The sequence below is a fragment of the Lepidochelys kempii genome, chromosome 4, assembly GCF_965140285.1.
Source record: "Lepidochelys kempii isolate rLepKem1 chromosome 4, rLepKem1.hap1, whole genome shotgun sequence".
In the NCBI taxonomy this organism is placed as follows: domain Eukaryota; kingdom Metazoa; phylum Chordata; order Testudines; family Cheloniidae; genus Lepidochelys; species Lepidochelys kempii.
Window position 1 is genome coordinate 108729817 of NC_136383.1, and position 12008 is coordinate 108741824.

The window sequence follows — 12008 nt, forward strand, 5'->3', positions numbered from 1 at the left end:
GTTTACACAACTCTGCATTCTATGAAGCTGATGGGGACATACTGTGTGCGACCATTGTTAGTTTTCTGGCAGGGGAGGAGAGGACAGGAATTGTTTTTTAAAAAAATACAGGGGATATATAACTGGTGGTAACTTGCAGGCCTGGCAAAAAATGCTTAGGCTGGCCATAGTTATAAAGAACAGCCAGCTTACAGCTCTAGGAGCTCTGTTTTTGCCTCTACCATAGAGACTTGGCTGGTCAGGCATGATGATTGTGTTGTAAACTATTATATTGCTTGTCCAGTTTGGTTACATAAGTAGTCCCTGTGAGGATTATGCCTTGGCTGCCTGCACAAGTCATGAACTGTGAAAATGAAACTAAACTTTCTTTTGTCCCCATCTCCTCTCCATCTGAGCTTATCCCTGACCACCATATTGGGACTGCCAGCTGTTTTGACTTTGGGAGAAAATGAGTTGTACAGCTGAAATTGAGCCCACTTCAAGGTGCCTACATGAGACACCACTCATTTAATTATTGTACAAGACTGTCACCTGCTAGTAAAATATTAATTTGGAAATGTGACCTGTGCAGCTAGGCATGATTCATTAACTGCTTGGTTTTATGGGACTTGTACTAACCATCCTCCAAAAAAATCACATTTGGGAGTGTTAGAGCATGGGGATTTTCCTCCTTACAAAGAAAAATGACCCAATTATTGGTACAAAAGGGGATGTACCCTGAGCCTCATTGCCTCCCCCACCTATCATGACTTTGTGATAATTATTATCCAGAGGAGACATAATGTCTAAGGGAAAATATTATTTGCTATTTTATTCACTTGCCATCTGTAGACTTACATGCCAGGAAGAAAAACAGTAACTATAGTTCAAAAACATGACTTGTGATCTAAACAGGGCTGTAAATTATGAAACAGTACTCTGCTTGATTTCTCTGCCCAGGAAAATAAGTAAGAAAGATTACTCTGTACACAACTTTTCCAGACTGAAACTGAGAGAAATAAAGGCAGAAAGGGACCATCATTATAATTTCGATAATGTTTTTCCTGTGAAAAAACATTTATTGCCATCAATGCTCACTTCACCCAGAATTCATGTCTCATCTTCTGCTGCTGCTATCTGACATTTATATGTAATAGCATCCTTGGTATGAGAGAGTGTGTGTCACGAGAGAAAAATGACTACATGCTTGTAACACTATTCTCTTCTGGAGGGTCTAAAATGGAGCAGCACAGATGTATGAATCTATGATTTATTTTCAGGTTTCAAGGTTTCTAAAGATGAAATGTATTCTTGATGCTTTGAAACAATGTGTTTTCTTTCTGCCTTTCAACTATTATCTTTAATCTTATTTTGTGTGATTTTTTTCTCATTATTTGCTTTTGTATTTGTTTTCCTTTATGTACTTAACCTGTAATTAATATTTTAAGCTAGGCTGGTAATGCGTTGGCAATGGCAACTGGTTTGCTGGTTAGGTGACTTGAAACCTGTGAAGTGGACAGAAATAGAGGGCAATTTAGCTATGGATTTGGTCACAGAAAGTTGAGAACATTGCCCTCACCAGCTGGTGACAGCAGCTACTGCCAAGTGAAAAATGGAACAGGATTGTAATTGGGAGCTGCTCACATACAGCCTTTGCCAATGTTAAGATGGTAAATGAAGCCTACAAAAAGAGAGGAAAGATGAGGAAAGTTAAGGAAAAAAGAATGTAGAAAACATTGTTGATACCAATGGGTTCAATTCTTTATTGATAAGATGTCAGATAACTTGGTTCAATCAGATTATATAAATCAGCACAATAGAAAAGGAGTTGATAATTTACCCAGTCTTCATTATTCCAAATTTATTACAATTACTATCTGTTTTTTATACCTCAGCTGTTTACAACAGATAGAAAATTCTACTTGATTAATTAAAGACCTTAAACACCTGTTCTTATCTAATTTCCAATTATTTTGCACATCACAAAGGCATCTTATACCTGTTATCCCTAAAACATATAACTAGCACTGCTCATATTTATCAAATCTTGTTTTTCCCAGTTTCTACATGTACAAGGAACAGAGATTGCGCACGGTTTACTACAAATATATTTCCACTATATGCTTGGCATGATTTGCAAAGCATACTTGGGAGTATGGCATGTAGTATAGTATAAGTATAGTATAACTTTTAGAAGTATAGCAGAATCCCATTTATCTGATCTAACTGGGACTGGGACCAGGACCAGGACCAGATCGGATAATAAAAATCCAGATAAACTGGAGAACGGAAAAGTGCAATGTTGCAGCGCCATCTAGTGACCACAGGAGAATTTGCCCCCTTATGGACCAGTGTGCCGCTGGTTGTGGTTAACATGGAGGATCAGATAAATGGAGTTCTACCTTATATGATATTGGCTAACCATGTGAATAAATTTTCAAGGTACTGAAATTAATTCATCACCACCACTAAAGGGAGAACCGCCTGAGGTTTTGTGGTTTTGTTTCTTCCATTACTGCCTTGATGTCATCTGGTGAGTTGTTTTTGAGTTGGATTATAAATAGGGCTGTCAAGCGATTAAAAAAATCATGATTAATGGCACAATTAAAAAAAATTAATCACGATTAATCGCACTGTTAAACAATAATAGGATACCACTTATTTAAACAGTTTTGGATGTTTTCTACATTTTCAACTATATTTATTTCACTTACAACACAGAATACAAAGTGTATAGTGCTCACTTTATATTTATTTTTATTGCAAATATTTGCACTGTAAAAACCAAAAGAAATAGTATTTTTCAATTCACCTAACACAAGTACAGTAGTGCAATCTCTTTATCATGAAAGTTGAACTTACAAATGTATAATTATGTACACAAAAAAACTATTCAAAAATAAAACAATGTAAAACTTTAGAGCCTACAAGTCCACTAAGTCCTACTTCTTGTTCATCCAATCGCTCAGACAAACAAGTTTGTTTAAATTTGCAGGAGATAATGCTGCCCGCTTCTTGTTTACAATATTACCTGAAAGTGAGAACAGGCATTCACATGGCACTGTTGTAGACAGTGTCGCAAGATATTTATGTGCCAGATGCACTAAAGATTCATATGGCCCTTCATGCTTCAATCACCATTCCAGAGGACATGTGTCCTTGCTGATAACGGGTTCTGCTCAATAACCATCCAAAGCAATGTGCACCGATGCATGTTCATTTTCATCATCTGAGTCAGATGCCACCAGCAGAAGGTTGATTTTCTTTTTTAGTGGTTCACGTTCTGTAGTTTCTGCATCGGAGTGTTGCTCTTTTATGACTTCTGAAAGCATGCTCTACACCTTGTCCCTCTCAGATTTTGGAAGGCATTTCAGATTCTTAAACTGTGGGTTAAGTGATGCAGCTATCTTTAGAAATCTCACATTGGTACCTTATTTGTGTTTTGTCAAATCTGATGTGAAAGTGTTTTAAAAACAAACAACATGTGCTGGCTCATCATCTGATGATGATATAACATGAAATATATGGCAGAATGTGGGTAAAACAGCATAGGAGACAAACAATTCTCCCACAAGGAGTTCAGCCAGAAATTTAATTAATGCATTATTTTTTTAACGAGCATCATCAACATGGAATCATGTCCTTTGGAATGGTGGCCGAAGCATGAAGGGGCATATGAATGTTTAGCATATCTGGCACATAAATACCTTGCAATGCTGGCTACAAAAGTGCCATGCGAACGCCTGTTCTCACTTTCAGGTAACATTGCAAATAAGAAGCAGACAGCATTATCTCCCATAAATGTCAACAAACTTGTTTGTCTTAGCGATTGGCTGAACAAGAAGTAGGGCTGAGTGGACTTGTAGGCTCTAAAGTTTTACATTGTTTTGTTTTTGAATGCAATTATTGTAACAAAAAAAATCTGCATTTGTAGGTTGTACTTTCACCATAAAGAGATTGCACTACACTACTTGTTTGAGGTGAATTGAAAAAATACTATTTCTTTTGTTTGCCATTTTACAGTGCAAATATTTGTAATAAAAAATAACCATATAAAGTGAGTACTGTCTAGTTTGTATATTGTTGTAATTTAAATCAATATATTTGAAAATATAGAAAAACATCCAAAAATATTTAATAAATTTGAATTGATATTCTATTATTTAACAGTGTGATTAAAACTGTGATTAATCACGATTAATTTTTTGAGTTAATCACGTGAGTTAACTGCGATTAATCGACAGCCCTACTTATAATCATAGAGTCAAATTCTGCTCTTACCCAGTGTAAATCTGTAATAACTCCGTTGACCTTTGGACTTATGCCATTGTAAGAGAATATGGTTTATAGTAAATAACAAAAGCCACTCTTAGAATATGTCTTTATAGTAAAGTTAACCTGGGTGATCAGTACCTGGGTTAGCCTTGCTCAGGTCTGACCAGCCACATTGCAAAGCCATCTGAGTTAATGAGTCCACACTGGTATAGTACTTACTGTGTCAGGCATTAGGACTTCTGGAGTCATATGGTTCTCTAGTGCTGCAGGAGGCTGAACTGCTGTATGATTCTTTCCTAGTGAATTGTGGAAGAACTTGTCTGTCCTGGGCACATGGGAGGAATTGTGGGGAGGCATTGGTAGACTATCAGCACTCCAGTGGTTTAGCTTGTATCTTCATTGCAAAGTGGGTGAATTATCATCCCAAGTGTAAGCAGCACATGAGCTTTAGCCTAGCCCTAGGAAAGGCTAGCTAGCTTGAGTATAAATGTGCACCACAATCAGGCCAGAGGGTTTGTGTATAGATGGCAACCCCTGAGTAAGACCCAAGCTAACTTTGCATTGAAGATAAGCCCTTAAATAAACCAAACCAAGAAGAGTTGAGAAAATCAGGCCTATGAATCATTATAGATATGCTAAGTAGTACTGTTATCTACTAGCACTTCAGTTTTCACAGCCTATTTCGCAGTGGGGAGATGTCTACAGTATTCCACAACAAAATACTATGATATTTGGCCTTAACTGGTTTTTTTTCCCCCACAGTCTCAGCAGAGATTAAAAAACTGAGCATGCATATGGCCAGATTGACATACTGTGTTGAATAGTACTTTACTCTATGAACAGATCCATTGAAATCAATGGAGCTACTCATGAAGTAAGGTGAAAGAGTGAGTTTCATAATCTGACTCATAATGATTCTACTGTGCTTTTCAATGCAGAATCAGGGCACATGGTAGGGCAGTGAACAACCTTGCTCTGTCATCTTCTAGGTTCCTACAGGTTATGTTATGTCTGGCTGGGCAGTGTGAGGAATTTGTACTGTATTCTGTGAGTAAATAATGGCCACTCTGTCAACTTTTACCAGCACTAAATTCACTTCTAAAAATTTAATAACTTAGACACTTTACATTTTCCTCTACAATACTAAAAATGGTTACCATGTTGTCCATTATAATTACTTATTGAACTCACTGACCTGTCGTTATGGAGCTGGACACCTAAATTTTCCTGTCTGTACAGTCCCCATCCTCCATTCTGAGGGTACGGACTTGCGCTTCTTCATGAAAACTGTTCCGTATGTCATCTCAATGTTTCAGGGAAGCAATCCTTCAGGTTAAGCATTCACAAAATGTGGGTGGAGATTCCTTGGAGGTTGCAAGGATTGTACTGGGTGGCTGTACCATCACAGATGCCTGTATAATCCCAGGATGAACTCATTGCAGCCACCAGAGGGTATAAGCTTGCTTGCTGATTCACTGTGCTATGAGAAGATTGGCCAACCCCTTTACTTTATACCCATTCTTAGTGTAAAATCTTTATAAACAAAAACGTTCTTTGTAACCCTGAAGATATATGCAGTAGTCTTCAATGTGAGAACAAAATTATGCTGTTCTACCTCTTGTTTACCCCTTCTTGTATTGTCATCTCTTCCAGTTTTTCTCAATTTACCTTTGGCATTGATGATGCAAGTAGATGAGCTACAGTTAAGCTCACATGGACTCCATTGAATTCTATGGTCACAAGGGTAGCAAATCCAGGATCTTGGATTGCAAGTTCTTTAGGAGAAGGAATACATCTTTTATTGGTTTTGTAAAATACCTCACACGTCTGCAGAACTATATAGGTAGTAAATAGTAATAAAGTTGATGAGTTAGGATTAAGTTTCACTGGAATGCATTGTTTCCAGAATTAGTAACACAAAACAAAATAATAAAGATAAAACAAGACTCTTCAGCAAGCTAGATCTATATCTAGCTCACAACACAGTTGTTAGACAGCCTAGCTACTCTGCCAGTCAAAAGAAAACCTGAGTTTCATAGGTCACTTTTATATTCAAAATAATCTTTGAAGCTTGAGCTGTTCCTTGAGGCAGGGACGGTCTGTTACGATGGGTCTGTGCAGTGCCTCGCATAGTGGGGTCCCTATCCTGAGTGGCGCCACTGGGCACTACAGTAATACAAATAATAATGCATTAATTGTTGTTGTTAAACAGTTTTTCAAAATAGATTCCCTGAGAGTTAATTCAGACTTCCTTGGCCCTGTGCTGAAACTGCCCCCCCCCCCCAGCCACTCACAAAAGCTGACATTGCCTCAGATTTTCTCCCCTATCTGCTTTCCCTTCAGGACTGTGACTTGCATCTTTTGCCTTCTCCCTCCCTTCCTCTTCCCACCCCCATCACTCCCCACCAAAGCCTTTCCTTCTTTCCTCACTTCTTTCAACTTTTTAAAAACGTTTTCCCAACTTTTTTCTTTGTTTGTTTTTAATTTTTAAAATCTTTTTAAAAGATCAACCTTTAAAAATACTTTCATTTCCTCAGATAGCACTGCAGGCTCCACAGACTGTTTCCGCTTGCTGGCGGTGGTAGGATGGACAGTCTGTGTTCTAGTCACTCAGATTCAGGAGACGAGAGGAAGTTACATGGCTTGTCTTCATAACGCTTTCCACTCAAGCGTTCAGCACAAGCACAGAACCCCAGTTGGAACACCCCAAAATTATCCAGTTCACTAGGGTGTAGCAGCTGTCCTGCCAGAACCATCAATGGGCTTCACCACACCTCATTCCTTCCCCACTCATTCTTCACCCCTGCTACCAGAACAGGAACTCTCAGGAAAAGTGCTGCCCTTTGTCAGCTGAATGTGGTAGAGATGAGAAGTGTGGGAATTGCATAATACCCAGATTGAGCACTACCTTGCTCAGGAAGATAAATCAGTTATCTGCTTTACAGTGCTTAACTCTGTCTCTTGCCTTAAACATCAGTCTAGAAGATTGTCTGTGTGTGTTGTACGTTTTGTTTAACATGTACCCAAGAGGCTTGAAGTCGCAGATATCTATTCTGGCCACTCCTTTTCCACTAATGCAGGCTAACATTCGTGCCAGTAATAATCTTCCTCATTTCTTAACACTTATTTTGACTAAATAGCCATATCCTCATTTCTTGTCATTTATATATAAAAATGTGTAATGAGTAGTTATAATTATTGATATGTCAAAGAACAAAGAACGGAGGAATGGCTGGGTATGGAGTAGCATTGTAATTTTCAGGAAAGGCAAAAGTGCCAGCTGGTGATCACAGTTGCTAAATGAATTATATGGTCCAAACATTTGATGCAAACTCATTTGTGGAGCTGGAGAACCTTTACGTGGGACAACAAAACAGTTTTTTTTTTCATATTTGAATCACATGGCAATTAAAATAATTACAATAAAGTGAAGTGCTTGTAAATATTTTGTAACTTAAATCTTTAAAAACACCCACACTTCTTGTTCTCTGTTAAAGACATGAGTTAGTGTCTACATTTTGCACCTTATTATGCTAGACAAACACTTTTAAAGAAGGGCATGCTCAGGAAAATGCCCCGATAGAAAATATGCAAAGACAAGCAATTTTGTTGTCCTGCTCAATATTTCTGATTGCCTTTTGCAAGCTGGAATTGTCCCTCTGCTATCTGTCCCTTTTACCCACCAGAATTTTGGCATGATGAGTTTTGCAGCATGCACATAAGCTGTGCTTAAGGCCATGTTAACAGTCCTGATAATATATCTTCTAGGTTTCCTCTACGCTCAGAACAGTACCAAACGCAGCATTAAAGAGCGGCTTATGAAGCTCTTGCCCTGCTCGGCTGCCAAAACGACATCTCCCGATATTCAAAGCAAGTTTTATTTTTCTCTTGATTTTTGTTTTTAGGTTTGCATGTGTCACAAGCTATACTTTTTAAAATGATGTTGTTAACTGCTCATTTGGGAGACAAGATATCTGCTAATGACTCACACGATCTCCTGATGTTTAAGAGGTAATTCTGGAGGGGTATGTCGACTCCCAGCATTTTTCTTTGCTCACATTGACGTCAAGGTGTCATTGCCGTGGGTAGCTGCGGTGTATTTTTCCTATGAAAGCTAATTAAGAATTAGAGAGACAAGGTGGGTGAGGTAATAACTTTTTATTGGACCAACTTCTGTTGGTGAAAGAGACAAGCTTTCATGCTTACAAGTTTGAAATCATCCTCCTTTCACCCGTAGAAGTTGGTCCAATAGACGATATTACCTCACTCTTTCTAATATCCTGGGACTAACACAGCTGCACCAACCCTATAAACAATGAAGAATTAGTTCACTGGATAAATGAAATGCTTGGTCTGTGTGTGGGACAAAGGTGTTATGGTTTTTAAACTGCCATTTATGGCCATCCCATAGAACAATACCAGTATAACTGGTTCTGGGGAAAAGGAATTGTAACTACTTACCAGTGAAGTGCTTTGGAGGTAACACTTTACAGTGCGTGTGTGAGAGAAAGAGAAAAAGAAGTACTGTGACTCTATCTGTGAAAGACTAAATTGCTCAGAATCACCTCATCCTGGTATAGTATATGGGCTAAATTGAATAGAGGTAAATCCACTTTAACAACAATTGGATCTTCCTCTATAAATTGGTCAACATAATAACGGGTTTAAGAGTAACTTTTTGGCCCCAGTTGTGAGTGGTCCAGAAGTGTAGACCTGGGGGTCCCCTTAGCCACACCCAGAATTTGAGACTTGTAGAGCACCTACACTGTCCCTGGTGTAACTGTAAGCAGCCTCAGGGGCTATTCCAATTTATAATAGATTTCCACAGCCACCAATGGGCTACTCTGGCAGCCCAAAATGGCTGGAGCACAGGGCAGTCTCTCTGTGCTTCCTCCCACACACAGAGCTTTCCCCTACACTGGGGAAGGCCATTATGCTAGTCCTGTGTCACTTAGGAGAACCCTTTGTGATGGGTGGAATTCCCAGCTGGAGGGTGCTGGGATGCTTTCTTGCCCCTTTATGCCATAGGAATAATACAAAGTTTCTGGAATGCAGCACAGAATCACAGGCTGTGTGACTATTGTATGGGACTTGGGTAAGAAATCTAAGGGTCAGCACGGAGAGGAAAGGTTAAGACCAACAATTGCAGAGGGGGTGATACTCAATTGGAGTTTAAATAGTATAATTGGAGAGGATAGAAAGTTTATAAACAAACTGGAGGAAACAGACAAGAGACAACAGGAAAGAGAGAAATAAAATCAAGTGAAAATAAGCAAAGGTTAAAAACCATAAGGAAGAAAGAAAGAAAAAAGTGAAAACAGAATATGGATGAAAAATAACAAAAAATAAATAAAAAGAGGCAGTCAAAACAACCAAAAAGAGAGGATAAAATAGTTGGAGGTTTAATACAAAGAGAAGGAAAAATAGGTGGAGGTTAAGAACAATTAAAAGTGGAAATTGTTCAGAAGAATCCCATGCACCACTACAGGCTGGGGACCAACTGGCTAAGCAGCAGTTCTGCAGAAAAGGACCTGGGGATTACAGTGGATGAGAAGCTGGATAGGAGTCAGCCCTGTGCCCTGGTTGCCAAGAAGGCCAATGGTATATTGGGCTGTATTAGTAGGACCGTTGCCAGCAGATCGAGGGAAGTGATTATTCTCCTCTATTCGGCGTTGGAGTATTGTGTCCAGTTTTGGTTCCCCCACTACAGAAGGGATGTGGACAAATTGGAGAGAGTCCAGGGGAGGGCAACGAAAATGATTAGGGAGCTGGGACACATGACTTACTAGGAGAGGCTGAGGGAACTGGGGTTATTTAGTCTGCAGAAGAAAAGAGTGAGGGGGGATTTGATAGCAGCTTTCAACTAACTTAAGGGAGGGTTCCACAGGGGATGGAGCAAAGCTGTTCTCAGTGATGGCAGATGGCAGAACAAGGAGCAATGGTCTCAAGTTGCAGTGAGGGAGGTCTAGGGTGGATATTAGGAAACACTGTTTCGCCAGGAGGGTGGTAAAGCACTGGAATGGGTTACTTAGGGAGGTGGTAGAATCTCCATCCTTAGAGGTTTTTAAGGCCCGGCTTGACAAAGCCCTGGCTGGGATGATTTAGTTGGTGTTGGTCCTGCTTTGAGCCGGGGATTGGACTAGATGACCTCCTCAAGTCTCTTCCAACCCTAATATTCTATGATTCTATGAAATTAGGTTTGGAGTTGAATACAGTGTGTTAGAAAACCTCTTACATTGTATTCATTCATAAGTTGTCTCACTACCGACTGATCCTGAAGAGTATTACTCACTTGAGGAGTCCCATTTAAGTCAAGAGGAGATGATGTGGTCCAATGGATAGGGCCTAATCTGAATATCAGGAGACTTGGGTTTTATTCTTTGCTCAAAAACAATGAGGAGTCTGGTGGCACCTTAAAGACTAACAGATTTATTTGGGCATAAGCTTTTGTGGGTAAAAACCAGATGCATGGAGTGAAAATTACAGATAGAGGCATATAAGTATATGTATATGTGTGTGTGTGTGTATATATATATATATATATATATATATATATATGAAGAGAAGGGAGTTACCTTACAAGTGGAGAACCAGTGATGACAAGGCCAATTCAGTCAAGGTAGATGTGGTCCACTCCCAATAATTGAGGAGGAGGTGTCAATACCGAGAGGGAAAATTGCTTTTGTAGTGAGCCAGCCACTCCTAGTCCCTATTCAAGCTCAAATTAATGGTGTTAAGTTTGCAAATGAATTGTAGCTCTGCAGTTTCTCTTTGAAGTCTGTTTTTGAAGTATTTTTTGTTGAAGGGTGACTACTTTTAAATGTGTTATTGAATGTCCAGGGAGATTGAAGTTTTCTCCTACTGGCTTTTGTATATATGTTTTATATGGTAACATACAAAAGCCAGTAGGAGACTGTGATACTTTCCCATCTTTACAAAATGCTTTGTGATCTAAAACTGAAAATAACTGAACATTAGTATTAATCATGACTATAGGTTTGCAATTTAAGCTGTTAAGAGAGCAACCTTTCTGTATACCTGTGAAGAGCCTAGCATGCTTCTTGCTAGGCTAGGCTTCTGTTTTTCAGGGTTTATTAATTTCATTTTTCAGGGGTTATTTTTAGCAATTTTTGAGGTTTTTTTGTAAATGTCAAAAAATCAGGGAGTTTGGGGGCTTTCTGTGTATATACTGTAATGAGTAATCTCTTTGTAATGTTCCCTAGTGTGGTTTAGCATGTACTATTTCAAAAAGCAGTATGTTAAAGTGCACTAAAGAACCTTTAGTGTCTAGCAGGGTCTACATAGACCAATTAATGAGTAATATGTTAGTGTGCTTTAGAATCACACTCCCCTAGTTCACAATACTGCTCCATGGAGACCAACCCTTAGGTACAAGTAATGATTTCCAGTGTTTTTCTGGTGTTTATTGGATAAATATCGATTTTGGTGGGCGTTTTTGTATCAGGGTGTCTTTCAATATTTATCAGTTAAAACGTAAAATTATAAACCCTATATACAAGTAATAGTAATCTGCCCTCCCACCAATAAAATGGATTGTTGCACAAACAATAAAAAAAGTATTTACAAAGAATTTTTTAGCATGATACTTGCACTTGCTTGCTAATAAGTGGTGTTGTACACCAAGTAAGGTAAGTTGAAGTAAAACTTACATAACTTAAAACTTACTTACTCACATCCGATGAAGTGAGCTGTAGCTCACAAAAGCTTATGCTCAAATAAATTGGTTAGTCTCT

The 12008-nt window shown here is 38.8% G+C and overlaps 1 protein-coding gene across 4 annotated transcripts in view; it reads left to right on the top strand.

The window, feature by feature from the left end:
• Positions 1 to 12008, top strand: part of KCNIP4 (potassium voltage-gated channel interacting protein 4) — an 861516-nt gene that overhangs the window by 724932 nt on the left and 124576 nt on the right. Inside the window, exon 2 of one of the 4 annotated variants that reach the window (XM_073342395.2) lies at positions 8023 to 8124. The exons of the other annotated variants lie outside the window; for them this stretch is intronic. Within the exon in view, the coding sequence (XP_073198496.1) occupies positions 8023 to 8124 (102 nt within the window). The remainder of the gene's footprint in view (positions 1 to 8022; positions 8125 to 12008) is intronic. 4 annotated transcript variants of the gene reach the window in all.